Raw genomic sequence first — 23355 nt, forward strand, 5'->3', positions numbered from 1 at the left:
ACGTGATGCCGCAGGCTATCACATGTCGCTGCTGTGCACTTTGCAAGGTTTGGATGGACCCTCGCTTCGCAGATGGCGGCGGCGGTGCAGGAGAATTATGGAAACACGGGCCGGGGACGAGGAGCTGAATGCGCGCCGATCATTCTCCGCGAAGGACCTAAACTCTAACTTCACGCTTCTAACCTGGTCCCTGGATGCGACAAGAATAGAACTTCTCAAAAAAGATTGGCTTGTGGTTGAGGGAGGGCTTCGAGGTGAGGTCATTTGGTGCCTCTTGCTTGGTAGTTGGGCAGGTTTGGTTGTAAGTAGGACGTGTGATGTTCGAAAGAGTTATGGTAATCGATTCTCATTACAAGGCACGACGCCTCGGTTTTGCTTCGAGTTCTAGTCTGCCGTATACGCCGTCATGGCGCCTTCAATGCCAGGTAGGCTGATTAGCGCAACGTTTCCGTTGGCGCTGTGTACAGGATCTCAAGCGTCAATGACCATCGGGTCTCCTCCCGCCTTCTCGACCTCCTTGTTGTCGGCCGCCTCTTCGACCTCGTCGCCCTTGTTGCTCAGGCTCAAGCCCTGGAAGCTGGGCAGAGGGTTGGGCCACTCGGTGGTGAACCTACAAGAGAAGCACCACTGGTGCTCCTTACAAGCCGGGCATTTCTTGTTGTTCTTCGCCTCGAACATCACGAGCTCCTCGCAGTGGCAGCACCTTCCCATGAACGATTGCATCAACGGCTCTTTACAACCGTCAGCGTACATCAGGAATGTACCCTGGCGGTTGAAAATCTTGTACGGGTCCCTGAAGCGGTAGCGCTTGCTCGTATGGCATGCATGCGAGCAACCAATCGTTCGGAGCTCTTCAAGGGTCTTCTTCATCCTGCGTCTCTGCCTCTTACTTGGGGTGGCAGCGTCTCTGGGATTGTGAACTGTAGAGGTAGCGCGGCGCGGAGCGCCCGGAAGCTGTGGCGACGCAAAAGATCGGATACTACTTGGGTCTGGTCTACAAGTTGTAGTAAGTTGTATCCAATAGCGACACTTGGAAATTGTACTGACCCAGGAAGACTGGTGTCGAACCGGTTGCGCGGAGGACGGGGAGTCTCCTGGGCTGGTTGAGCGCTGAGGAACGGTCAATTGCTAATAACCTACACATGCCATGGCATGGATGGTGGAACTTACTTCTCACCCGCGCGGTGAGGTGAAGCCAGCATGTTGAGGTTGTCGGCAGAGCCGCTTGCGGAGCTTGGTCTTGTGTTTCTGGGTTAGCTGGGGATGGAATAAAAATGCAAGCTGTGAATAAAATCGTTGATGCTAACTATGCGCTGGGTTTCGAGCAAGAAAGGGGGCTTACTTAGCGTCGAGGGTGTTGCAATCCATGATGCTGTCCGGTGCTCGTAGCGGGTCGGCCTGGGGTTTGGTGTTGGGAGGGTGGGCAACAAGTTCAGTGACAGTGCCTGAACAACCCCCTCGCTAAAAGTGCTTTCTGGAGTAAACACACCCTCTGCGATGCCACCTACCCATCACAGCGATTCTTTGACCACCTAACCACCCAACGCACACCCCTTCGCTTGTTTCTCTCTAAAACCTCCTGAAGGGGACTGCACTGACCTTTATATCAATCAGCATGAGCACCATCACCAAGAACCGGCCTTATCCTCGCGCGACAAGACTTCGCAAGGCCCACCACGTCATCCAGATCCAGCACCGTCGCCAGTCCGTACGCTGTAGGGCTCTACGTTACGGCAAACTGCGCCCTGGGAAGCTAACTCTGAAGTGTATCAGAAACATGATGATCAACTGATCGCCATATGGCACGAAGCCCAGCGGCACCGTCCTGCGTCGGCCCTCGATCGAGAGCTACTGAGAGAGATGAACCCCCGATGAAGGATTATGCGCGTGGGCGCAAGCAATCGACTACGCGCAAACTGATGAAGCCATCGGTGGCCTTTCGTATTCGTTGTGGCTGTCAACTGAGCGTCGCATTTTCTTGAACGAAGCATCTTGCTTTCTTTTCCCTCACACCTAAAGGCAGCCGACCACACCTTGACAGAGGAAGGTAACCGGGCGGCCTCTGTTGCATTCAGGGATGGCTTCTGACACTAGTTGAGACTTACACTTTGCGCCCTGGCTTGCGCAATCAGAGAGGCGCCCGCTGCCGCAAATTGCTTTGTAAGTCATACCAACTTTGAACGGTTCATGAGCCGTCCTATGAAGACAGACGAAGTTGACTTACATCCGCTTGGTGCTTTTTCACATCTAGTTCCTTTGGACCCCTATATTCTCCTGATCGAGGGGTTTTGGGCTCTAGCCAATTTGCTCGAAGTTGCGCACAGCTGCACATACGTCAGCCAACTGCAAATGAGACTTTTCACACAAACAGGGCTTACTACCGGAGTCGAGATGGCATTTCATCCAATAACTCTTTTGATATTTACCTTAAAGGCATGGGACGAACCAGAATGAAAACGGCGAAGGGAATGACTTCAAAGAGGTGGATAAAGCTGTTCGAGAACAATGTAAGCAATCTCCCTACCGAATACTTTCTAACAAAGTTACAGGTGTATGAGAACGCATATTCAAGTGAATATGACCTTGGAAGAAACAGTGTACTCACAAACACGACCAAAATCAGTTTTTCAGGACAATGGACTCCGGTAACCCCCACTCGCCGAACAAAACTTCACTGAGGACTCGGACTGATGCCAATCGGGATTCGAGCTTACGTTGGCTTGATACTATTGTTTCCGTATGCTGATAAAACCCTGTTTGCTGTCCGGTTTTCCAGTGTATCCGAGAGCCTAGGGCGCGGCATTGATTGCTGCCTCTGATAAACAACCCTTTACTAAGGACTGTCGGGATAGAGGACGGTTACCAAGAGCAAGGGACAAGATTAAAGGGAGATATTCTCTTCCGAACCAATACACAGCAATTCTCAATGTACACAAGGGCCATCCGGATGGATACAAATCGATCGCATGGTGGCAGAGACAAAGACATCTCTTTTCCTCAACAAAGCGACGAAATCTTTGTGGTCTTCCGGATGACTTCTCCAGGGGAGCAACTTTCATAGTTTTGATTGTTCTCCGTTTGGCATGGAACGAGGCCGCAGAAGATGGACACGGCTCTTCATTTCGGCATACCCAAGTTACATTGAGCAGTATGTCATCCCAGGCTCTTTCTTATACACCTTTAGACCCTCCGATTTCGCTCTTTGTCTTCCATATTCCAGATTTTGATGAACTTTAGGCAAGCATGCGCTTTCATGTTGCACAAAGCCAGTCAAGGTCGTGTAACACGTTATAGGTTAGCCTTTCCGGGCTGGCTATTTCGTGACTTCAAGGGACAGCGCCGCTATGATGGTGCCCTATTGCACAGAAATCCACAAGGTGCAGTATATTCGACTGAGTTTACTTTTTGGTCTGAGACCTCCAAGGCTTCATGCCTTAGACTCTCGGATCCAGACACTAAAAGAGCATCCCAAGCCTTATGGTGCACTCCACTAGGTCGAGCTGAGCATACATAGTATTCCCGCACTTGACCTGCAGCCAAGTCGGTGGTTGGTGTAAAGACCTTGGAGTAGTTCCAGATTTAGACACAGGAGGTTGCGTCAACGACTTTTTGTCATCCAATTCTCTTGGCCAACAGGTAGAATAACCCTTTCACTCTCTGCTGGTTTCGAAGCTCTCAAGTTCGGCGCTGTTGCGGTTGCTGGTGCTATGGTAATCGACGTCATCGAGGGGTTAGATGGTATGTAAGTAGTGTCTCGGAGAGCAAACAGATGGATGTCGCTGACGAGGTGTTGAAGCCATATCTGTCAACAGGTATGGTGCAAGGAGACCTATGCTCTCCTACAGAAAGACTACGAAATGTCCTCTGTCTTTGCAGTAAGCTTTCGAGGAGACAGGGACGTGTGTCTGTAGAGGATACCCCGTCTCACCTTAGTGCAGCTGGCCCGTCGGGTTGTCATGTGCATGCGTATATGCATTTGCACGAAGGCACACACGGAGCTGAAACTCCTATTTGTGTTTATGAAGTACCGCCGAGTACTCATGGATGCAGCATGGATGCAGTACTAGCAGATGCATGGCATGGGTACGGTGCCTGCTTCGGCGCGCACAATGCACTGGATTATGTTAAGGGCGGGTTGGGATTCTTTAACAGCGGCGCGACTTCCTTGAGCGACTGCCAGGTTCTTAGCGCCAACTGAGGGAACTTATAAGGGCAGGCCCTCCCTGGAACTTCACTTCACCGTCAGCCACGATCGGTGCAGGCAGCCTAACTTGACAATCTCATCGGGGCCTGAACCAATCCCGACAACACCTCCACATGAACGACTACTCTGCCATGATGGCGGCCCTTGACGAGGATATCGAGGCAAACGAGCGCAAGGCGACGCTCTCAGCCGCTCTCCATGCCGACCTCGGAATGACCCACCGGGAGTCGATACTCTCCGCTCCTGACTACGGCGACACATCTCTCACTGGCCGTGGCGCCCGCTATGGCTCTGTCCGTCAATCGGCCGTCCTTTCCATGGGAAACCAGTCTACTACCCTTGCCCCTCGCGAGGCCATTGCGGCCTGGAGCAGTAAGTACCATCGCACCAAACATATCCCGTAACTGAGCTGATGTAGTCTCCTCATACAGCTCTCCGTGAACGTGAGCCCCGCGACCCTAACACCCATGCTCATGAAGACCTCCATGGTGGACAGCTCCACCGCCTGAACCGTACTGCCCGCGGAGAGTTCCATGGCCCCCTTCCCTTCAATGGCGGACCCCCGCCTGCTCCCCGTCCCGCACCCGCTACTCTGGCCGTTGACCACCTGAAGGATCCCTTGGAGATCGCGAAGGCCATGCAGTTCAAGGGAAGTTACAGCGGCGGTGCTCCTAACCGTGGTGGTGGTGGCAGCAGCTCCGGTCGCGGTGGTGGTTCCGGTCGTGGCGGCCGTGGTGGTGCGCAGAACTACAGCACTCGTGACTTCAGTCCGGTTGGCGGTCTTGACTACGGCAACGGCATTGGCAGCGGCCTCAACCCTCATGCTGACATCCATGCTGACACCCGTGGCAACACTAACTCCCGTGGCAATGCCAACTCTCGTGGCAATGCTAACGCTCGTGGCAACGCCAACACCCGTGGCAACGCTAACATCCGTGGAAATGGTCACTCATCCTCTAGCTACACTCCTCTTGACCGTGCTGCCGACCATACCAACAGCCGTTCCCGCACCTACAACCGCGACAAAGTCAAGCCTCTTCGCGAGCTGTCTCCGTTCCGCCCTATCGGCCCACCCACTTATCCGCCGGTGAACCGCGAGCAGACGCCGCCGACTTCTGAGAGACGCACTCTCGCTAGCAGACTTGCTTCTCCTGAGGCTTTCATGGAGGCGGTGCGGAAGACTGGCCTTGCCGGATCCAAGTACGCTCTCAAAAAGGAAAACTAAGCAAGGTTTTCGGCTACAAAGATCCTTCTCGAAGCACAGCAACTTTCGGCATGCTTTAGCATCATGTACCTCGGCTCTTTGCATAACGACCTGAATGTTTCTTTCACTTCTTTTCAGAACCCGTACTGCTTGGCCTACCAAGCTTCTGGTCCATTATGAGATTCTATCGTCCTATTGGTTCCATCAAGGTAGACTTTGGGGGGTTCCAAGTGTGGGTTGCTCAGTTACTACTCAATAGCTACCGAACCTTGTGGATAGCGGTTTGCAAAATGGAAAGCTAGTAGATACTCGAATGGAAGAATCTCACTCAATAACAGCGAGAATTTCGTGGTGCTGGCGTGCCTCGATTACAGTACAGTCAAGGTTGGTCGCAATGCTTGAGCTGGTCAGCAGCATCCGGCTGTTTAATAGGAGTTGATTCATCGGTATGTCCGGCGAGGGTTTGCATAACCTTTCGCGCGCTTCGATTGTTACCTATAGAACGAGCCTTAGACAGTCAAAGCTAAAAAAGAATTGAATAGCAAACGTCTTTTTGACGGTCTGAGCCTGCTGTCAAGCTCAACCGTTGTGATCAATTTCGACTGTATGGTGATTGCCCAGTCGTCTGAGGTTGGGATAGGCTTGCACCAGGCCGCGGGTCGCTTCCCCGGCGGCTCGCTTTCGCCCGCGCCCTGACCCACGCAACGCCGCAGTACGGCGCCCACAAGCGCAATCAACAGCTTCAACACCACCACCGCCACGCCATGTCCGCGTTTACAGCTGCGAACCTGCCATCGCGGCCTACGGCTAGCGCGCCGGAGAGCAAGGCGCCTCCAAGTGTCCCAGCGATCGATGATGCGTTGGTCGACGTGCCGGAGCTCAAAAAGAGAGTTTACAGCGCCATTGGTAAGTCTCCGCCGCTCGTGCTTGGAAGAGCAGCATTGTAATCGTCGCGCAGAGGAAGACCCAGCGCAGCAGCCACTATTCTCAGACCTCTCGGCGTACATTCTCAAACTCCGCAACGCGCAGCACGGCAGCAACGGCACCGCAGCCAGCAACACGGAGCCAGCATCAAAGAAGCGCAAAATTGAGGGCGGCGAAACCACGAATGCAGCACATAATGGGGCGACGAATAACGGAGCATGGGCAGACGCTGGCGTCTCGGCCGATTACGTCGTACCGGACACCAGCTTCGCGGTGCCGCAGCGCAAGAAGTTTGCGCTGGAGATCATGGCGGACGGGCTGCGGGCCCGGACCGCGGGCCAGGGAGCCGTCGAGTTTGGCATTGGGTTTGCAGATATTGGTAAGGGCATATCACGCATGGCACGCACCGCACGCTGGCGTCTCCCATGATGCGACCCGGAAGCGCTAACGGTCTCGTGCGCAGAACAAATCTTCTGTCTCCCCGTCCCCGAAAAGGCCAAGCGTCAGTGGAGCTTCGTCGTCGTTCCGCGGACGAATGACGGACTGACTGCCGCGGCGGAGGGTGCCCCGCAGCACGAGCAGATAGTGTGGACGTTCCAGGAGCCTACCGCCAAGGAAGTCGAGAAGGGCGCGCAGGCTACGTACGAGCCTCTGGTCGAGCGGTTGAACGCTTGCTTGAAACCGCATCGGAAGAGCATTGTGTTCCCCACAAAAGAGGAGTTTCAAAGTGCCATCCCGCAGAGCCATCGCAAGGGCGAGCCGGGCTTTCACGTCAAGGCGCATCGGGGGAGCAAGGAGGGTGAGTATTGCCAAGCATAACACCGCTTGAACGGGCGATGGGCTCCACACACGCAGAGCTGACCAGGGCAGGCTACCTCTTTTTCACGAACGTGGGCATCATCTTCGGCTTCAAGAAGCCGCTGCTGTACTTTTCGTTTGCAGCCATCGAGTCTATATCGTACACGTCGGTGCTGCAGCGCACGTTCAACCTCAACGTCACGACGGCGGCGGCCGAGCCCGAGCAGAAGGTGCAAGAGATAGAGTTCTCGATGCTGGACCAGGCCGACTACGGTGGCATCGACGAGTACGTGCGTACGCACGGACTCAACGACGCGTCGATGGCGGCGCAGCGGCGCGCGCAGAAGTATAACGTCAACGGGCAAGAAGGCGCAGGTGGAGCCGAGGGAGTGGAGGCAGATGAGGAGGATGGGGAGACGGAGCTGCAAAAGGCGGAGCGCATGCTGGAGGACGAGGAGGACGAGGACGAAGAGGACTACGACCCCGGTTCCGAAGGGGAGAGCGAGGGCAGTGGGTCAAGCAGCGAGGAGGAGAGCGAGGACGACGAGGATGAGGAGGAGGGAGGGTCAGGAGCAGAGGACGCGAATCTCGTAGCCGCCGAGCTAGGAAGCGAGGCCGAGGACGTGGAGCTCAGCGATGCCGAGTAACGCAAGTAACGCAGCACTAGACAGGGGCCCCCGTCGGCAGAGAAGCGAGAGAAGAGTCCATTTTGCAAAGCTTTGAAAAAAAGCAGCCACAACCACGGGCCGTCACGTGCGCCAGGCGTTGGCGGGACGCACGGCGCCTTCCCGCTCCCACGGACACGGCTGTGCGGCGGGCGGGGAGTCTAGCTGTCTCCGGTAAACACTGAGAGGCGGGATCAAAGATCGGCCGGCCGGGACGCGGCGCGCCTCGGGCTGCCTTTCTCTCTTGGCTCCTTCCTTTCCTGCTGCCTGCTGCGCCTGTGATCGGCATGTGCGACAGGTCGATTCGCCCACACATACGAGAAGTTTTTTGTCGTGAACACATGCTCATCTCCCGCCTGTCCCGTTGGGGCCCATGATCGTCCAGAGATTAAAGGCGCCCGTTGAAGATGTCGCCCATCGAACCACGTCAGCGCAGGCGGGCCGGCGTGCATGCAAGCTTGATCATCCTTCGCGGGGGAGCTTGGCTCGACTCGCCCATAAGCTGATGTTCCTCCTTCCCGCCCCAAGCAACCCCCCCTCCACGTATCGTAGCACCGCCCGCTCCCCGACCATCCATGTCTGGCTTTCACTTCCTCACCACCGACAATCCCGCCCAGTTCAAGAATGAGCGCTTCCTCAAGTGCATCCGCTCGCATGCTATGCTGAGCGTGAGGCAGAAGGAGCAGCGCCAACAGTCAGAAGCCCCCTCCAGACGTCAGTCGGCCGGCCGCGCCCAGGTCCTTCGCCAGGCCCAAGCCCCATCCAGCGAACTCGTCGCTAACGGGAATCCTCCCGCCCCTAAGCGCCGCCGCAAACGACCCGCCGTCTCCCAGCCTGACGACGACGATGATGACGCCAACAAAAAAGCCAACGCCGACGATGCCAAAGCTGATGACACGATCACGGCTGCCGATGCCGACGTGGCCCTCGAGAAGCTACGACGACGACTGGCCAAGCCGCGGGGCCGGGCGCGGACCAGCCGCGGGAGCTCCATCTTCAAAGACCCTCAGCGCAAGCTGGGGCGCGGCGTGGACCCGCTGGGCAGCTTCCCGGACTTTGAGAACCCGCGGGTCAGCATCTGGGAGCTGAAGCAGCGCTTCGACCCGTACCTGATGACCGAGGTGCTGCAGACGCGCTACTTCCCGGCCATGGACGGGTGCAAGCAGGCGTGGCTGAGCACGGCGCACGTGAAGAGCACGTACGCTGACATCCTGGACGGGCTGGTGGGCGAGAGCCAACGTACGCGGCAGATCAAAGAGGAGGTGTTCCGGTGCGTGCACCAGGACTTTGCGGCAGACCCGGGGCGGGCGGCCAGCGACGGGCTGTTTATTACGAGCACACTGCTGCTGGCCGCCGAGCTGGTGCTGGGCGACGAGAGCACGATCAAGGTGTACGAGAACGGGCTGGAGCGCATTGTGGAGGCGCGTGGTGGCAGCCTGGCCGCTCTGGGTGCCGAGGGTGTCATTGCCAGCGCCGGCTGCAGTGTCACGCACCTGGCCGCCGCCGTGCGAGAGGGGCAGCCACCACCCGTCTTCCGCGCCTTCCAGTACCAGGAAAACCAAGACAACCAGAACAACCAAGTCCAGCCCGCCACGCCCACGCCCACGCCCCAACGCATGCCCGAGTCGCCGCTGTGTTGCCGTCCCGGCGCCCAAGCCTTCATGTCATTGCGCGCCCACTGCGCTCCCGAGACGCTGGCCCTCCTTGCCGACATGCGCGCCCTTACCGACCTGTTCCTTACCGCTGCGCCCAATGACACCATCGCCTCTGCTGCCGCATGGGCTGCCCACCACCGCGCCCGCCAGGCCCACATGTCGCCTGACTCTCCCGCGCCCCGTACCCACCACCTCCTGCACGCCGCCTGTCAGCACGCCGCTGTGCTCTACTCGTTTGCCATTGCTGCCCGCGTCCCCTTCTCGACGGCAGGACGGCGACTCGGCCGCGCCGACGGGAGTGCCGACCCGCCAACACACCCATCCGTGGCCATTCTAGCTGCGCTGCAGAAGCTGGACTTGCTGGAGCTGGCCGCGGGCCCGCTCATCGGCGTGCTGCTGTGGATCACGCTGGTGGCCACGACCGCGGCGCGCGACCCCTCGTACGCGGCCCGCCAGCTGGAAGACGCGCCGGCGCCGACGGCCACGGCTACGGCTTCTGCTGCTGCGGCTGCCGCTGCCGCTGTCGCCTCCCCTGTCAGCACGGCATCGACGCTGTCGACGGCTTCATTCCCGTCGCCGCAGCTCTCGTCCGCCTCGCCCTCGTCGTCCGACGCCTCGCCCGGCAGCACGACGTACGCCGCCTCGCCGGGCGCGCACACCACCTCACCACCACCGACATTCTTCCCCGGGTCCGCCGTCTCGCCGCCTACGTTCCACGCATCACCCTCGGCCTCATCATCAACAACAACGCACACGTCGCCCTTCCTAACACACCCATCCCCCTCAAATTCTACCGCAAACCAAAGCGCAAACCACTTCCAACCCCCGCCCCAAAACCCCGCGCACGCCCAAAACCGCCACGCCAACGCCCTCCCCACAGCAACAACGACGCTCCGCGCCTCGGCGGCCGCGGCAGCGGGCCTGCCCGCCGAATCGCCTGCTGAGCGCTACCGCCGCGCGCTTTCGCGTAAGGGCCTCGCTATGGTCGCGCTGTTGTGCTGTGTAAGGCTGATTAGCTTTGATGGGCCGGCGAGTCTGGAGGCGCAGAGGAGGTTTGCGGGCGTGCAGGAGATGTTGAGGGGGGCGGAGAGGGCGCGGGAATGGAGTGCGAAGGCGAAAGCGAGAGGGAATGCGAATGCGAATGGGGGTATGGGGGAGGGGAATGCGAGTGGGAGGATGGGGTTTGAGAGTGTTGTTGAGGGGTTTGGATTTGGGTTTGAGGGCGTGTGGTAGTGGGTTGGGCTGGTTGGGTTGGTGTGATGGTGTGGAGTTGGTGTGAAAGTGAGGAGCGGAGATGCGAGATGGGAGTTTAAACGCTGGTGCGCAAGTGGATGGGTATACAACAAAATAGCAGACTGGACTGGATTGGATTGGGATTGTTTGTTTGGATGCGAGGCGTGGGATTTGTTTTGTATGGGTTAGTTTGGTTTGGTTTAGCCGGGGTTGGTTAGTTGGTTAGTTCGGCTGTCTGTTTGTTTGGTTGTCTGTTTGGCGCTGTTAAGTAGTTGGCTGATTGGTTGGTGGATTGTCTGTCGCTGTCGCTGTTGGGTAGCTAGCTAGCTAGATGTCCTTTAGGCTTTAGGTAGTTCGTTCATTAACTTGTTCTACTACACGTACTACTTTTACGCCAGCTAGTGCTAGTATCTTAACCGCTTATGCGTAGGTGTTTAGTTAACTACCTAGTTAGATAGATGGGGTTTTAGGGTAGGAGGAGAGGGAGAGGGAGGAGGGGGGAAGAGGAGTTTATAGTAGAGTATTTTAATCCTATCTTATTCTATCCTATTCTAGGCTAGAGTAGAGTAGTTATTATAGACTAGATTTTTTTTTAAAAAAATAAATAAATAAAAGATAGAAAATAGAGATAAATAAATATAGCGCGGGATATTTATATGCGTATGCGTTTGTATTTGTGTATATGTACAATACACGTCCGGATGTCTTAGCCTTACAGCTTTACATCCCGGCTCCCGGCGCTGGTGACTGGTACCTAGCTGGTTCCGTAGTACCGTGGTTCGGCTCGCTGTGCTCTGCTGTGCTCTGCTGTGCTCTGCTGTGCTTGGGTAAACACGTCTACGTCTACGTCCACGTCCACGCCGTCGTCCACGTTGCTGTTGCTGTTGTTGTTGCTGTGCTGTACCGGCTGTCCGGTGTCATGTCATGAGACGGCTTGAGCGTGCGGGTGTAGGTGTGTGGGTGTGAGGAAGTGTGAGTGAGGAGTGGGTGGGAAGTGAGGCGGGCAGGGCAGGCAGACAAATCCCACATCTGCCCACTCCACCCACTTCACACCCTTATATATAACGGACGGATGAGCTTTTGTTTTGCTTTGCTTCCTTTTCCTCCTCCTCCTTCTTCTTTGTGCAAGTTTCCTGTCTCACACTGGCTGGCTCTGGCTCTTGCTGGCTTTGGCTACACCACCCACGACTATACCTACGACGGGTCACTCGATTAAGTAACTAAGCATACACCACGCACAACGGTAGCAGTAGAGGCGAAGGCGGCTTTACGCTCACATCCGCGCGTGCACGCACACGGCCCGTATCACTATCTACCGCTTCACTGAAGCGCATCAAGTTATCAACCCACTCGCTCGTTCGCTCACCAATCACTTACTACTCACTCACTTCAGCTGGGTCGCGTACCTGCGTGAGTGAGTAGACACTATACAACAATACCACAACCAATACAACAACAACAACAACAACCAAACGAACAAACCCATCCAAACACAACACGCTCGAATCGCACGCGCGCACGTCAACGTCAACGTCAACGCAGACAGAGCCAGTGCCAGCCGTCCTAGCCGTTCCAGCAACAGGCAGCTGTTCCAGCTGTTTTGGTAATAGACAGCTGAATGGACGGACGAATAGAAAGTGTCCAGCACAACACGACACCACAACAAACACTACCAACACCAACTCGCTCAGGCGTCTCGTCTTGTAGACGCAGACACTGACGCTGTCTGGACCTACGCCTACGCTTACACCTACGCCTTTCACCAGACGAGAGCAAAGAAGAGCAGAGCAGACACTGCGTCCGCATTCAACATCACCAACCATGGCGCACCCCACTCCCAGCCACAACAACAATCACCACGACTCCGTCTCCAGCTCCCCCTCCAGCTCAACCACCTCCTTCACATCATGTCTCGACGACACCGCCACCATCACTCCCCAAAACCCCACCCAAACCCACATCACCCACCCCAACAACCCCTACCACCACCCCCACAGCACACCCCAAAGCTACCCCCTCCCCCCAACCCCAACCCCCAAGCGCACGACCCCCACCTCCCCAACCTACGACTACACGCCCCTGTCCGCCTCACGCTCCCCTCTCCCCACGCACCCACCCCACGAGTGCCCGCACGCGCCAGCGCTGCAGACGCGCCTGCTCGCTGCTGCGCGCGGCTTGGGCCTGTCGCTGCCTGTGGGAGCTGAGGGTGGGGTGTGCGTGTGCGTGCTGCTTGAGAGGGTGAGGGGCGTGCGCGGTGTTGTGGGTGCCGTAGGCGCCGTTGGTGCCGCGGGCGTTGCTGGTGTTGCGGGCGTGGTTGTTGCTGGTAAGGTTGGTGCTGCTGGTGTGGTTGGGAATGTTGGGGTGGCTGGAGGGACTGAAGAGGAAGGGACAGGGCTACACCACCGCGCCAAAGGCTACGGCGCTGCTATTGTGCGGGAGGGGAAAGCGCTGGCCGCTTCGACGGGGCTGGTGGCTAAGCTGCCGTTGCCGTGGTGGAAGAAGCGGGAGAAGAGGGATATGAAGGAGGCGATGACGACGAAGGAGGAAGAGGAGGAGTGGGAAGAGGGAGAGGATAGCGATACCGACGCCGACATCGTGCCCCGCGTATCCTCCTCTGCTGCCAGCAGCAGCACTTCCTTCCCATCCAACCCCAACCCCCCACGCGAACGCAAACACGACCACGAGCGCCTCAACGACTGGGAACTCCTCCCCGACACGCCCTCGCCCGACGACGTCATGAGCTTTTCGGACGAGGAGACGGAGACGGGACTGCATCAGCAACATCAGCAGCGGCAGCAATTGCGGCGGTAGATCCGTGCAGGTGGGTGCAAGATGATTGGTATTGGTGCTTGCGAATACTAGCGAAGTGTGTTAGGAAGGGAAGAAGGCACGAAACGAGGGGAGTGAGGTGGGGGAGTGGAGGATAAAGAGGTTCGTCACCTACCTAGTGCATGGACGATGGATGGATGATGGATGATGGGTGCACATTGCACTGTATAGGGAGGTGTGTGTTCAGCCACTCAGTCACTGCGCCGACAGCGGTGGGCGTGCTGCGAACGACCCGCGCAAGCCAGCAAGCCAGCAAGCCGTTGAGTGCCTCAAGGCTGCGCGGCGCAAGATACCTACAGTAAGGTACCTAAGGCATGCATGGAGATGCAGACGGATGTCGATACTGCGCTGCGATGCCATGGCATGGCGAGAGCGCGGCCTAGGCACCGGTACCCTATGTACCTAGCTGGCTACCTATGGAGGGGGTTAAACCGCCAGGCCAGGTTGGATAGAGTAGGATAGGATAGGACTGGGTCCAGTCCCGTCTTCGATCCATCCATCTATCCGGCGGCAGGACGACGACCACACGGCACCCACCTATACACACTCACACACTTTCACACACAGACATTCCTCACCCTTCCCCACACCGCTCCCAATCACCATCACATTGACTCTCTTGGCGACAGAGAGAAAAAACGAACGAACGGAAGAACGAAAGAACAAACAAACAAAAGAAAGAAAGAAAAAAGAAAGAAAGAAAGAAAGAAAGAAAGAAAAAGCGACAACAACACGCCCACACCCACACCCAAGCTACCGGCCAGACAGACAGATTCTGTCTCTACCACTTCCACCGTACACTAAGGTAGCGCGTTACAACATTACCACAGCGCGCAGCTCCAGCTCCAGCACCAGCTGCCATCCCCAGTAGGCACAGCCACAGCCACAGCCATAGCATCAACCACAGCACCATCTCAAGCACCAGCAACCATAGCAACAGCCACAGCACCAACACCAAGTAAGTAGCTAGCTAGCTACCTAGGTAGCCAAGTACCTAAATAAGCCAATCTATCAACACCACACACACCAAACAAACCAGAAAATGACGACTTCCATATCCTCTTATGTGTACCTGTCTGCCTGTCCGCCTGTCTGTGTCAAGATAAGATGAAAATTCCCCGTTGTTTGTGCTAGATGCGCTATGCCGTGCGTAAGCACGCACAGCAGCATAGACGAGTAGAGCATAGCATGGTCGGACAAAGAAGAGCAGAGCAGAGCAGATTAGAGCAGAGTAGGGCAAAGAAAAAGGAAAACAAGGAAAAGATGATAAAGGAAAACGGTCAGGTCAGGTCAGGTCAAGAGACGAACAAGCATCGCCACCAAAATAAATAAACAAATAAAGCAAATAAAAATAAAATAAAACAAATCTACTCACTCACTCGGCACGACAAGCGCAAAAGCAAAATCAATTCAATTCAATTCAAAGCAAGCATAACGAAAAAAGCGCTGGGATATCTACAGAAATGGATTTGGTCAAAAACCGCAAGTAGTGTGTTTGCCCGCCCCCTCCCTCCGTGGTGTTGTATTGTATTGTGTTGTTGTGTTGTGTTGTTGGTCAGCCAGCCAGCCAGCCAGCCAGTGCCTAATGCAGTGCCTAGTGTAGTACCTCGCGCTCTCCCTCCACCCCCATCCATCCCCTGTTGAATCCCCCGTTTCCGCCTCGTCTCGCTAATAATAACTGTTTTTGTGTCCCTACTGCATCTTCATCTTCATTATCGGCGGCGGTGGCGGCGGACTTGTCCGGTCGGTTGTGTCTGGTTGAGGGTAATCATGCGCAGGCGAGCGTCGAGCGCGCCCTCTTGACTGCCGTGCGTGAAGTTCTGCTACTTAGGGTGGGTGCGTTGCGCATCTCGAGGCAAGGGACCAGGCCCGCGCGCGTGAGAGGCTGATGTCCAGGATGTACATGTCGGCGGTGCTGTGGAGTGGAGGGGCGAAGTAGAAGGGGGGGTTGTTATGTCCGCATGTGCGAGATAATCGATCGTGATTTGGTCGGCGGCCTAGTATCCACAATAACGAGATCCAGAGTCCGCGCCGGGGCGTTTGATGAACTCCAATGGAGAAAGGGGTGTGGGCCCAACCTGCGTGCCCAACAAGCAAGTCCTTGGATCGCTCTTGTCGCGAATTCCAACGAGTCCTCTCTTCCAGAATTTTTCAGACGTCGCCTCAATCCGACTTCCAATGGCTTGTCAGTCTGCCATCGTCGTCCGCTCTTCCCAGATGAAGCTCGACCGCATACAATGCCATTGTTGCCGCCAAATTGATCCATCTCCACAGATTCCCGCCAGCGTCGCCGCCTTGACTACGCCACCACTCGCCAGCCGCATCGCCGCTCACGCTCGAGCTCGCGAAATGTTGCATGAGCAGGCTCGTGTAAACCGCGATGAGTATGCTCGGGGAGAACCAGCTAAGGAATCCCAACACGCGGCCGGCCTCGTCATCGTCATCCAGACTGGGATCTTGCGTGAGCGCGCGAGCACCGGATTCACGAACGGCGGGAATAATGCGCGCTGCGGCATACATGACGAAGACGCGGTAGGCGAGGGATATGATGACAGAGGGCGTGATGGTCATAATTGCAGCAACGATGAAGCTGAAAGCCGAATGAATGGTCGTCGGAAGCGTGGAGAGGGCATGCATCAGAGTGGTGTACGACGCCATGAGAATGGGGGGAAGCGGCGGTAGCGCTGGCTGAGCCAAGGGATCAGCGGCCTCAAGGGGCTGCGAGGGCTGGTAGTCCGTGAATATTTGGTAGATGCAGAGCGTGACGTAGGCAAACTGCGAACATCCGTTAGTCACAAGATTTCACTGCGCATGTAGTGCCATGGGTTGCTTACAAGCAAGGAGCTTTCAATGGGATTTCCACGTCCGCTTCCGATACCCCAGGAGCAAAGGAAGATAGCACAGGTGATTGCTGATCCGATCAGGATCGCGTCCACGTTGCTGACCTCAGGGAACGTCGTGATTCTCCAAAGGAAATAGGCAGCGCTGGAAATGGTCGAGGCCGAAACCACGAGCAAACCAATCTGGCACCTGTTAGCTTCTCTGTTCGTAAATTGATGTAGTCCGAAATATCTCACCATCCAGCTGTCGCCTCTCTCCCTGTTGACTAGCCATCGCGAGATCTGGCCAAAAGCCTGAATGACAAGCAAGCTACAGAAGCCTTCGCCAACCTGGAAAACAGGCGTAGACCAGCGCAGAATCTTGTCCCATCCACCAATGGACAGTGTCTCGGCCAGACCCTCCCTGCCAAACAGCCAATCGCTGATTGACGTAAACTCAGCCCGTTTCCCGTCAAAGGTCCTCTCCACCCAGCCGCTGGTGTTGTCCGAATCCACCGAGAACTTGTTCAAGCTCCAGATCAGCAACGTGGGGATAACGAGCCATTGCGAAAAAGCAACGGTCTTGATTAGGGCGCCGCGGAAGCGGGAATCTTCGGGGGTTGCTAGGCGGAGGGCCGAGTCGAAGAAGTAGAAGCTGGACAGGGAGAGGGAGAAAGCGAGTCCGCAGGTGCGACCGCCGACATCGAAGGCGAGCGGGATGGTGAAGATTATGGCGAAGAGGAAGAGCAGCGAGGACACGACTCGCAGAAACCACATGGGCGCGACGGGCGCCGAGTTCGCTGGACGGCGGGCTCAGCGGGGTACGGGGTGGTTGCGCGCCGTAGCGACGCGCGGGGGAGCGCGTGAAAGTTGGACGAGAGGAGCCTGAGGTCGGGCTATGGAGCGGCGGAGCAGCTCGGCGGAGGAGAGGTCCTGGCTCGTGGCTGCCGCTCTTGGCGAGAGTCGAAGCGTCTTCACGTGCAAGAAGCTTGTTGGCGTCTGCTGGCGTCTGCTGGCGTCTGCTGGCCGATGAACACGCCTGTGCGAGGGCCTTGAGGGGTTCAGGAGACAGGAGGAGACGGGGGATGGCGGGCAGAAAGCAAGGCTTCGTTGTCCTTCAGGGTGCGATGAGCTGGAACTTGTGGTCAGTGGGTGGGTTGTCGCGTGCTTTTTTGACCGGGATGCGGACGATCCACAACAAGATGCAGATGCGATAGACCAACGAGAGAGGCCACGCGGGGAGGGTTGAGAGGGTCGAGAGGCAGGAAGATGAGGGCAAGGGCCTCGTGCAGAAAGCCAGGTTTCCTGCTTTGCCATGAGCGATATGACTTCAGCACGCCAGCTCCAGCCAGCCACAGCACCGCCGCTTTGCCAAGCCTTGAAACAGTGGCTGCGACCTGAAACGGCCCGACGCCCGCCAGCTTGCTACCACTCAGCTTTGCGCCTTTAGCCTTTCGTCAGCTTTTCGCTGCTGCATATGCTCTCTGCCACTCTCGCGCGCCCTGCCTTTGCTTCCCCCCGCCTCTCTGCCCTTCTTCGCATGTCTCAAGAACCCCAGGCAAAGCGCCTCAAAATGTCCGGCAACGCCATTGGCACCCACAAGTCAGTTCCCGTCCTGCAATTTACCACCACCATATTGACTTGCTGCTGCTGCTCAGCGGCCACTTTCATGCCGATGAGGCCCTTGCCGTCTACCTGCTCCGCACCCTTCCCCGCTATGCCTCGAGCCCGTTGATCCGCACCCGCGACCCTGCCCTCCTCGAGACCTGCCACACCGTCGTCGACGTTGGCGGCGTTTACGACGACGCCAAGAACCGCTACGACCACCACCAGCGCGAGTTCAACGAATTCTTCCCCGGCCGCAGCGCGACCAAGCTCTCTTCCGCCGGCCTGGTCTACAAGCACTTTGGCAAGGAGATCATCGCGCAACAGACTGGCCTCGCCATCGACAGTGAGGATGCCGAGATTCTCTACCAGAAGCTGTACGACAACATAATCGAGGCCTTTGACGCCAACGACAACGGTGTCTCTACCTACGACCACGCTGCCCTCAAGGAGGCTGGATACGAGAAGCGCTTCGAGAACCGCGGCTTCAGCATCGCGAGCGTCGTCAACCGCTACAACTTCAACTTCGACAAGGAAGCCGATGCGACCAAGACCAAGGAGCAACTGCAGTCGGAGGAAGACGAGCGCTTCCTCAAGGCTTCGGGCTTTGTCGGCGAGCAGTTCATCCTCGAGCTCACGGACAAGCACCGCAGCTGGCTGCCGGCGCGCACTCTGGTCAAGGGTGCCTTCGACGAGCGCAAGCAGTACGACCCCAAGGGCCGCATCATGGTGCTGAAGACCGGCATGCCCTGGATGGACCACCTGTACACTCTCGAGGCCGAGAGCAACACCGCGGCAGAGAACCAGGTCCTGTACGTGCTGTTCCCGGAGAACGACGAGCCGGACAGCAAGTGGCGTATCCGTTCGGTCAGCGTTGAGGGCGCCGGCTTCACGAACAGGAAGGACCTGCCCGATGCTTGGAAGGGCATGAGGGACGAGGCCTTGGACCAGGTCTCGGGCATCCCCGGCGGTGTCTTCATCCACGCCAGCGGGTTCATTGGCGGAAACAAGACGTACGACGGCGCACTGAAGATGGCGCAAAAGGCGCTGGAGTTGTAAACGAAGCTACGATGTCAACGGATCTGGATATGGGCACAACCTAAGGTAGATTTTTAGACGATAGGATAGCCGCGTTATAGGCATCAAAAAGTTATGATCTCGCAGACTTCATTCTGCGGAACCAATCGATTTGATTGAAGCAGAAAGCCAGCACATGAAACCACGACCCCAGATAATTTGCCACCCCACATGATGATATACTTGTAAAAACTTTATAAGTACGTTTAAACCCTTTGAATGTACCCTTATAGTATTCTCTAGGACTTGTACATATTTTTACCGTTATATCTTTTTAAGTACTATAGTACCTTATATCTTTCTGATTTTGTATAGTTATATGGTGCCTAATAACCGTAGTATAATAGTCTAATTATAACTACCTAAGGGGTACTCTATAGATATCGTAGATTTTACTCAACATGTACCTAGTTGAGGGCAGCCTGGCAGGCCGGTAGGTAGTGATCGACACACGGGCGCCGGGAGCAAGCGAGGGCGGTGAGGCGGCAAGGGCATGATCTGGACTCTTGACGTCACGAGCGGTAGCAGGCGCCCGGGTTCCATTGATTGACAGCGACACCGTCATTGGATCTGCGGCGGGGGCAAGGGGTGGGTAGAAAAGGGCTCGAGGGCGCCTGCTCGCGGCCGCGTGCTCTGCTCCTGCTTTCCTGCTTCAAATTCCCTGAACTTTACCTCCTAACACCTACCAGCCTCACCACCGTACCTATCTACTTTTTTTCGTCTCTACTCTACGCTCGGCTTCAGTTGCGCAGACGTTGGGATTGTAAAGACTTGAAACGCCCTCTCCTACGACCTACCTCACCTACCTACTTCCCCGCGATCATGGCTTCTACCCACGACCTGCGCGTCGAGCGCCTCTTCTCTGTTAAGGACTACGTCTGCGTCATCACGGGCGGCGGCACAGGGATCGGGTTAATGGCCGCGCAGGCGCTGGCAGCAAACGGTACGTTCGTTCAGGCAAGGCGGGGTGGTGCACGGCGTGTGCGACGCGCTGGTTGACTGACGGCTACGTGCTGCAGGTGCCAAGGTCTACATCACCGGACGGCGGATGGAGGCGTTGAAGAATGCCGCCGAGACGCACTCGAAGGGCATTGAGGGCCAGATCATCCCGTGAGTCCCTGCTGCTGCTGTACTGCAAGGTGTGCTGGCCAGAGAATACGAGTACAAGTTGCTAATAAGACGTTCCTATCCAGCATCGGCCCTTGTGATGTCACCAAGAAGGACGATATTGCTAAGCTTTACGATGAGATTGCTTCCAAGGAGAAGCACATCAACTTGCTGAGTACGGAAACCCTGATTCGCCCCTCGATTCCGTCATCATTAGCAGTAGCAGCAGCAGTAGTACAAAACGCCGCAGACTGACATCATCGTCTATAGTCTGCGCAGCCGGCATCTCTGGCACCAAGGCCGAGCCCGAGGCGGAGAAGGCAACGGATCTGAAGGCCAAGCTCTGGAACGAGGAGACCTTTGAGGTCTGGAACGAGACGTACAACACTGACGTCACGGCCGTCTACTTCACCACTGTCGCCTTCCTTCCATTGCTGCAGGCCGGCACCGAGAAACACGGTCATTTGGCCGCGTCTGTCATCGTCATCTCCTCCATGAGCGGCATCATGCGCCATGCCCAGGGCCACTTTTCCTACAACGCTGCCAAGGGCGCGACGGTGCACCTCAGCAAGCTCATGAGCGCAGAATTCCAGAAGGCGAGGATCCGGGTCAACTCCATAGCACCAGTAAGTCCACTATCTGATAGTTATATAACCAAAAACCCAGCCTCCGGAAATAGCACAATAGGACCGTTTTCGGCCTTTGTGCTCATCCGAGGCCGATACCTCGGAGGCAAAAAAGTCACGCGCTGCATCGAAACGATAAACTGACCCACTGAATTTAGGGCTACTTCCCTTCAGAAATGACGGCGAAATCGTCCGGGCCTGACCAGAAGAGCGAGCTTCCCGACGAAAAGGTGCAGGAGAAGGGCCACGTGCCGGCACAGCGCGGCGGTCATGACGAAGAGATGGCGCAAGCAGTCCTCTTCCTGACCAAGAACTCGTACGTCAACGGCGAGATTCTTGTCGTGGACGGTGGCGTGCTTAACGTCGTGAGTGGCCGATAGAGAGAGAAAAAAGGACGAAGGAGCAGAACTGTAAATAAAAGGGCCTCGATTGGTTGAGCGAGCAGCGAGCGGCAGACGCCGTCGGGACCTACGACTCATGGTTGTTTTTTCTTTCTGGGATATGAGCAATTGATCTACGACCCTGACGGAAGCTAGAGATAGGGACGTGCAATGGCAATATGTGAAAAAATAGCTGCAGGCTTGCTTGCTTGCAGAATCGCGGCCGGCGTGAGATAAGGTGGGATCCGTGCGGCGGTTCCGGGTCGCGGGACCGAGCGCTCGTCGTGTGTCGTCAACCCGACCCACACCGCCTATTGCTCGATCCGGACGGTCTTACACACCACCCGCGTACCTTTTTCTGTCTGACCGAGAATCCTGCCAGGGGACACCTGGGCTCGCTTTTCATCATGTGGCCTCGGTGGCCCCGGCACTAACAAGCTCGCTGCATGCCACGTTGGGCGGGCAACCCGCGCTGCTTGCTGCGGCGCGCACGCGCGTGTCGTGTTGTGTCGTGGCAACCCGTCCGCAGAGCCGCACCTTCGCTCCGCGTGTATGCGGGCGTGCGAGGACAATGGAGAGGCTGGGGTCGGTCTAGGCAGGATACCACGTCTGCGGTCATGTCATGCTGGCTTTTCAGGGTTTGCCGGTTCCGTCCGCTCCATGCCTAGGTACTGTACCTACGCCATGTCGGCATCCCCGTCCGTTCGATTGCCACGCCTCCACACGTTCGATGGCCACGCCTCTCCTCATTCGATAGCTTTGCCGCCGACTCGGCTTTGCGCGCTGTCTGCGAGAGGCGCTTCCTTGTTGCGCGCTGCACTGCCGCCGGGCGTGGCGGCGCTGCTGGCAGGGATCGCGCTGCCTGTCGCCTGTTGGTCCCATTCTGCTTCGGATTTGCGGCGCGGACGTGGACGGCTGCTGCGAGGACATTGGATGGCGGGAGTGGGAGCGGTGGCGAGAGGCTTTCGCATCTCTGATCTCTGGCCATCGAGGCGCGAGTTGGTGCTGTCCTTGTCTGGAGCGGTGTCCCCCAATCCTCATGCTCTTGCACACAATGTGTGTCTGGGTTTTGACTTTAGATCCCGTGGCCTTGTTTGTTGAGGCTCGGTTTGTTGGTTTTTTGAGTGCTTGTAGGCAGCAGTTCTATTTCTGCAGTCGTGCTTACACAGCCGCCCGGTGCACTGGCTTAAAAGTGCCTTTAGCAGTTGCTATCTCAGCCCAATCGCTGCTTGCCTTGCGATTTAGGGGCCTCCAAGTCAAGTTGCAAGCGTGAATCCTGGGGCTTAGCTTCGATAGCGAGTTGTTGTAGAGTGGTGGTTTGCGGGTTTAGGCGTGTGACGTCCAAGCCTTGCGGCTGAGTTGCCCTTGCTGGGTCTGACAGGCACGGAAGACGATTATTGGTAGAGAAATCCAGGAACAGAAGCAGGAACAAAGCAAAAAGCAGGAGAGGGAGTAAACTAGTATTGCTCGTTAGCCAACGCGTCATGTGTGTTGGTTTTCAGCACCATGTCGCATGTCTTTGACGTGATGGTGCTTGGACCGGAGACTGGGACGATCTCTCAGAGCGAGTTGCCAGATGCGGCATGTCTGATCGGCAGAGGCTGCGATATGCTTAAAAATGTGATGTGCTCTTGTTGGCACCAGCACGGCGAATGTTGGTGTGGTCGGTTGCCAAGGTGCGCAGCGTGCCTGATGTTTTGTGAGTCGTCGAGCAGCTGCACAACCCCCTCGACAACGCGATCGCGTTGACGCAAAACGCTCCCCTCGATCGGTCCTTCCGCCGGGCCAACTGACAGCTCGCGAGCGACGAGCGAGCGGAGCAGGGCGATCCTTACGGCAGTCAGCCCTATCGCCCAATTGGAGCCGGGTGTTGGGCTTGGGGCCACCGTGACGACCGCGCTGGGCCTGAAGAACGACGACAGCCACCACTGACCACGACGCCTTACGACGCCCGCGCTGGCAACTCTCGTTCCCGCCGGGTCCAGCCAGTGCCAGACGACTGTGACGTCCATGACCGGACGGGTGTCATGAGGCTGCCGCGAGCGCGACCCCACGACGACAGCCGCCGAGCCACCATCAACGCCGCCGCCGCCGCCGCCGCCGTCGCCGCGTCTAACGATCTAACGACCGACCCTTAATTGCGCCCAATCCTCCGTTTCTTCCCTCCGCACCCCTTCGCTGCACGCCTTGACCGGTCGGGCACCGAACCGCTGCGACCCTCTTGCAAAA

The 23355-nt window shown here is 56.9% G+C and overlaps 9 protein-coding genes across 9 annotated transcripts; 6 read left to right on the top strand and 3 right to left on the bottom strand.

Moving 5' to 3' along the window:
- Positions 1 to 471: 471 nt before the first annotated feature.
- K452DRAFT_297910 (uncharacterized protein) lies at positions 472 to 1368 on the bottom strand (the record flags this gene model as incomplete). The annotated part of the gene is made up of 4 exons (XM_033542074.1): positions 472 to 994; positions 1048 to 1110; positions 1171 to 1239; positions 1343 to 1368. The coding sequence occupies 4 exons, from the start codon at positions 1366 to 1368 to the stop codon at positions 472 to 474; spliced, it is 681 nt and encodes a 226-aa protein (XP_033398369.1).
- Positions 1369 to 4317: 2949 nt separating this feature from the next.
- Positions 4318 to 5429, top strand: K452DRAFT_358391 (uncharacterized protein; the record flags this gene model as incomplete). The annotated part of the gene is made up of 2 exons (XM_033546189.1): positions 4318 to 4576; positions 4636 to 5429. The coding sequence occupies 2 exons, from the start codon at positions 4318 to 4320 to the stop codon at positions 5427 to 5429; spliced, it is 1053 nt and encodes a 350-aa protein (XP_033398370.1).
- A 701-nt stretch (positions 5430 to 6130) lies between these two features.
- On the top strand, positions 6131 to 7953 carry K452DRAFT_350945 (uncharacterized protein). The gene is made up of 4 exons (XM_033545686.1): positions 6131 to 6314; positions 6367 to 6711; positions 6796 to 7131; positions 7203 to 7953. The coding sequence occupies exons 1-4, from the start codon at positions 6173 to 6175 to the stop codon at positions 7775 to 7777; spliced, it is 1398 nt and encodes a 465-aa protein (XP_033398371.1). The 5' UTR covers positions 6131 to 6172; the 3' UTR covers positions 7778 to 7953.
- A 211-nt stretch (positions 7954 to 8164) lies between these two features.
- K452DRAFT_287071 (uncharacterized protein) lies at positions 8165 to 10915 on the top strand. The gene has a single exon (XM_033540413.1). The coding sequence runs from the start codon at positions 8371 to 8373 to the stop codon at positions 10681 to 10683; it is 2313 nt and encodes a 770-aa protein (XP_033398372.1). The 5' UTR covers positions 8165 to 8370; the 3' UTR covers positions 10684 to 10915.
- Positions 10916 to 12504: 1589 nt separating this feature from the next.
- K452DRAFT_358394 (uncharacterized protein) lies at positions 12505 to 13494 on the top strand (the record flags this gene model as incomplete). The annotated part of the gene is made up of 1 exon (XM_033546190.1): positions 12505 to 13494. The coding sequence occupies one exon, from the start codon at positions 12505 to 12507 to the stop codon at positions 13492 to 13494; it is 990 nt and encodes a 329-aa protein (XP_033398373.1).
- Positions 13495 to 15410: 1916 nt separating this feature from the next.
- K452DRAFT_22115 (uncharacterized protein) lies at positions 15411 to 17278 on the bottom strand. Its single transcript, XM_033536501.1, has 3 exons — positions 16590 to 17278; positions 16347 to 16535; positions 15411 to 16287 (listed from the first exon to the last, which is right to left on the bottom strand). Exons 1-3 carry the CDS (start codon positions 17106 to 17108, stop codon positions 15676 to 15678), a joined length of 1320 nt encoding a protein of 439 aa, XP_033398374.1. The 5' UTR covers positions 17109 to 17278; the 3' UTR covers positions 15411 to 15675.
- Positions 17279 to 17871: 593 nt separating this feature from the next.
- On the top strand, positions 17872 to 18995 carry K452DRAFT_227027 (uncharacterized protein; the record flags this gene model as incomplete). The annotated part of the gene is made up of 2 exons (XM_033536877.1): positions 17872 to 17933; positions 17990 to 18995. 2 exons carry the CDS (start codon positions 17872 to 17874, stop codon positions 18993 to 18995), a joined length of 1068 nt encoding a protein of 355 aa, XP_033398375.1.
- A 577-nt stretch (positions 18996 to 19572) lies between these two features.
- K452DRAFT_287075 (uncharacterized protein) lies at positions 19573 to 21274 on the top strand. Its single transcript, XM_033540414.1, has 5 exons — positions 19573 to 19956; positions 20033 to 20123; positions 20207 to 20295; positions 20391 to 20746; positions 20905 to 21274. Exons 1-5 carry the CDS (start codon positions 19836 to 19838, stop codon positions 21124 to 21126), a joined length of 879 nt encoding a protein of 292 aa, XP_033398376.1. The 5' UTR covers positions 19573 to 19835; the 3' UTR covers positions 21127 to 21274.
- Positions 21275 to 22283: 1009 nt separating this feature from the next.
- Positions 22284 to 22778, bottom strand: K452DRAFT_22127 (uncharacterized protein). The gene has a single exon (XM_033536509.1). The coding sequence runs from the start codon at positions 22610 to 22612 to the stop codon at positions 22340 to 22342; it is 273 nt and encodes a 90-aa protein (XP_033398377.1). The 5' UTR covers positions 22613 to 22778; the 3' UTR covers positions 22284 to 22339.
- Between the last annotated feature and the right edge of the window lie 577 nt (positions 22779 to 23355).

This window comes from Aplosporella prunicola, assembly GCF_010093885.1.
Source record: "Aplosporella prunicola CBS 121167 unplaced genomic scaffold K452scaffold_11, whole genome shotgun sequence".
Taxonomy (NCBI): Eukaryota; Fungi; Ascomycota; class Dothideomycetes; order Botryosphaeriales; family Aplosporellaceae; genus Aplosporella; species Aplosporella prunicola.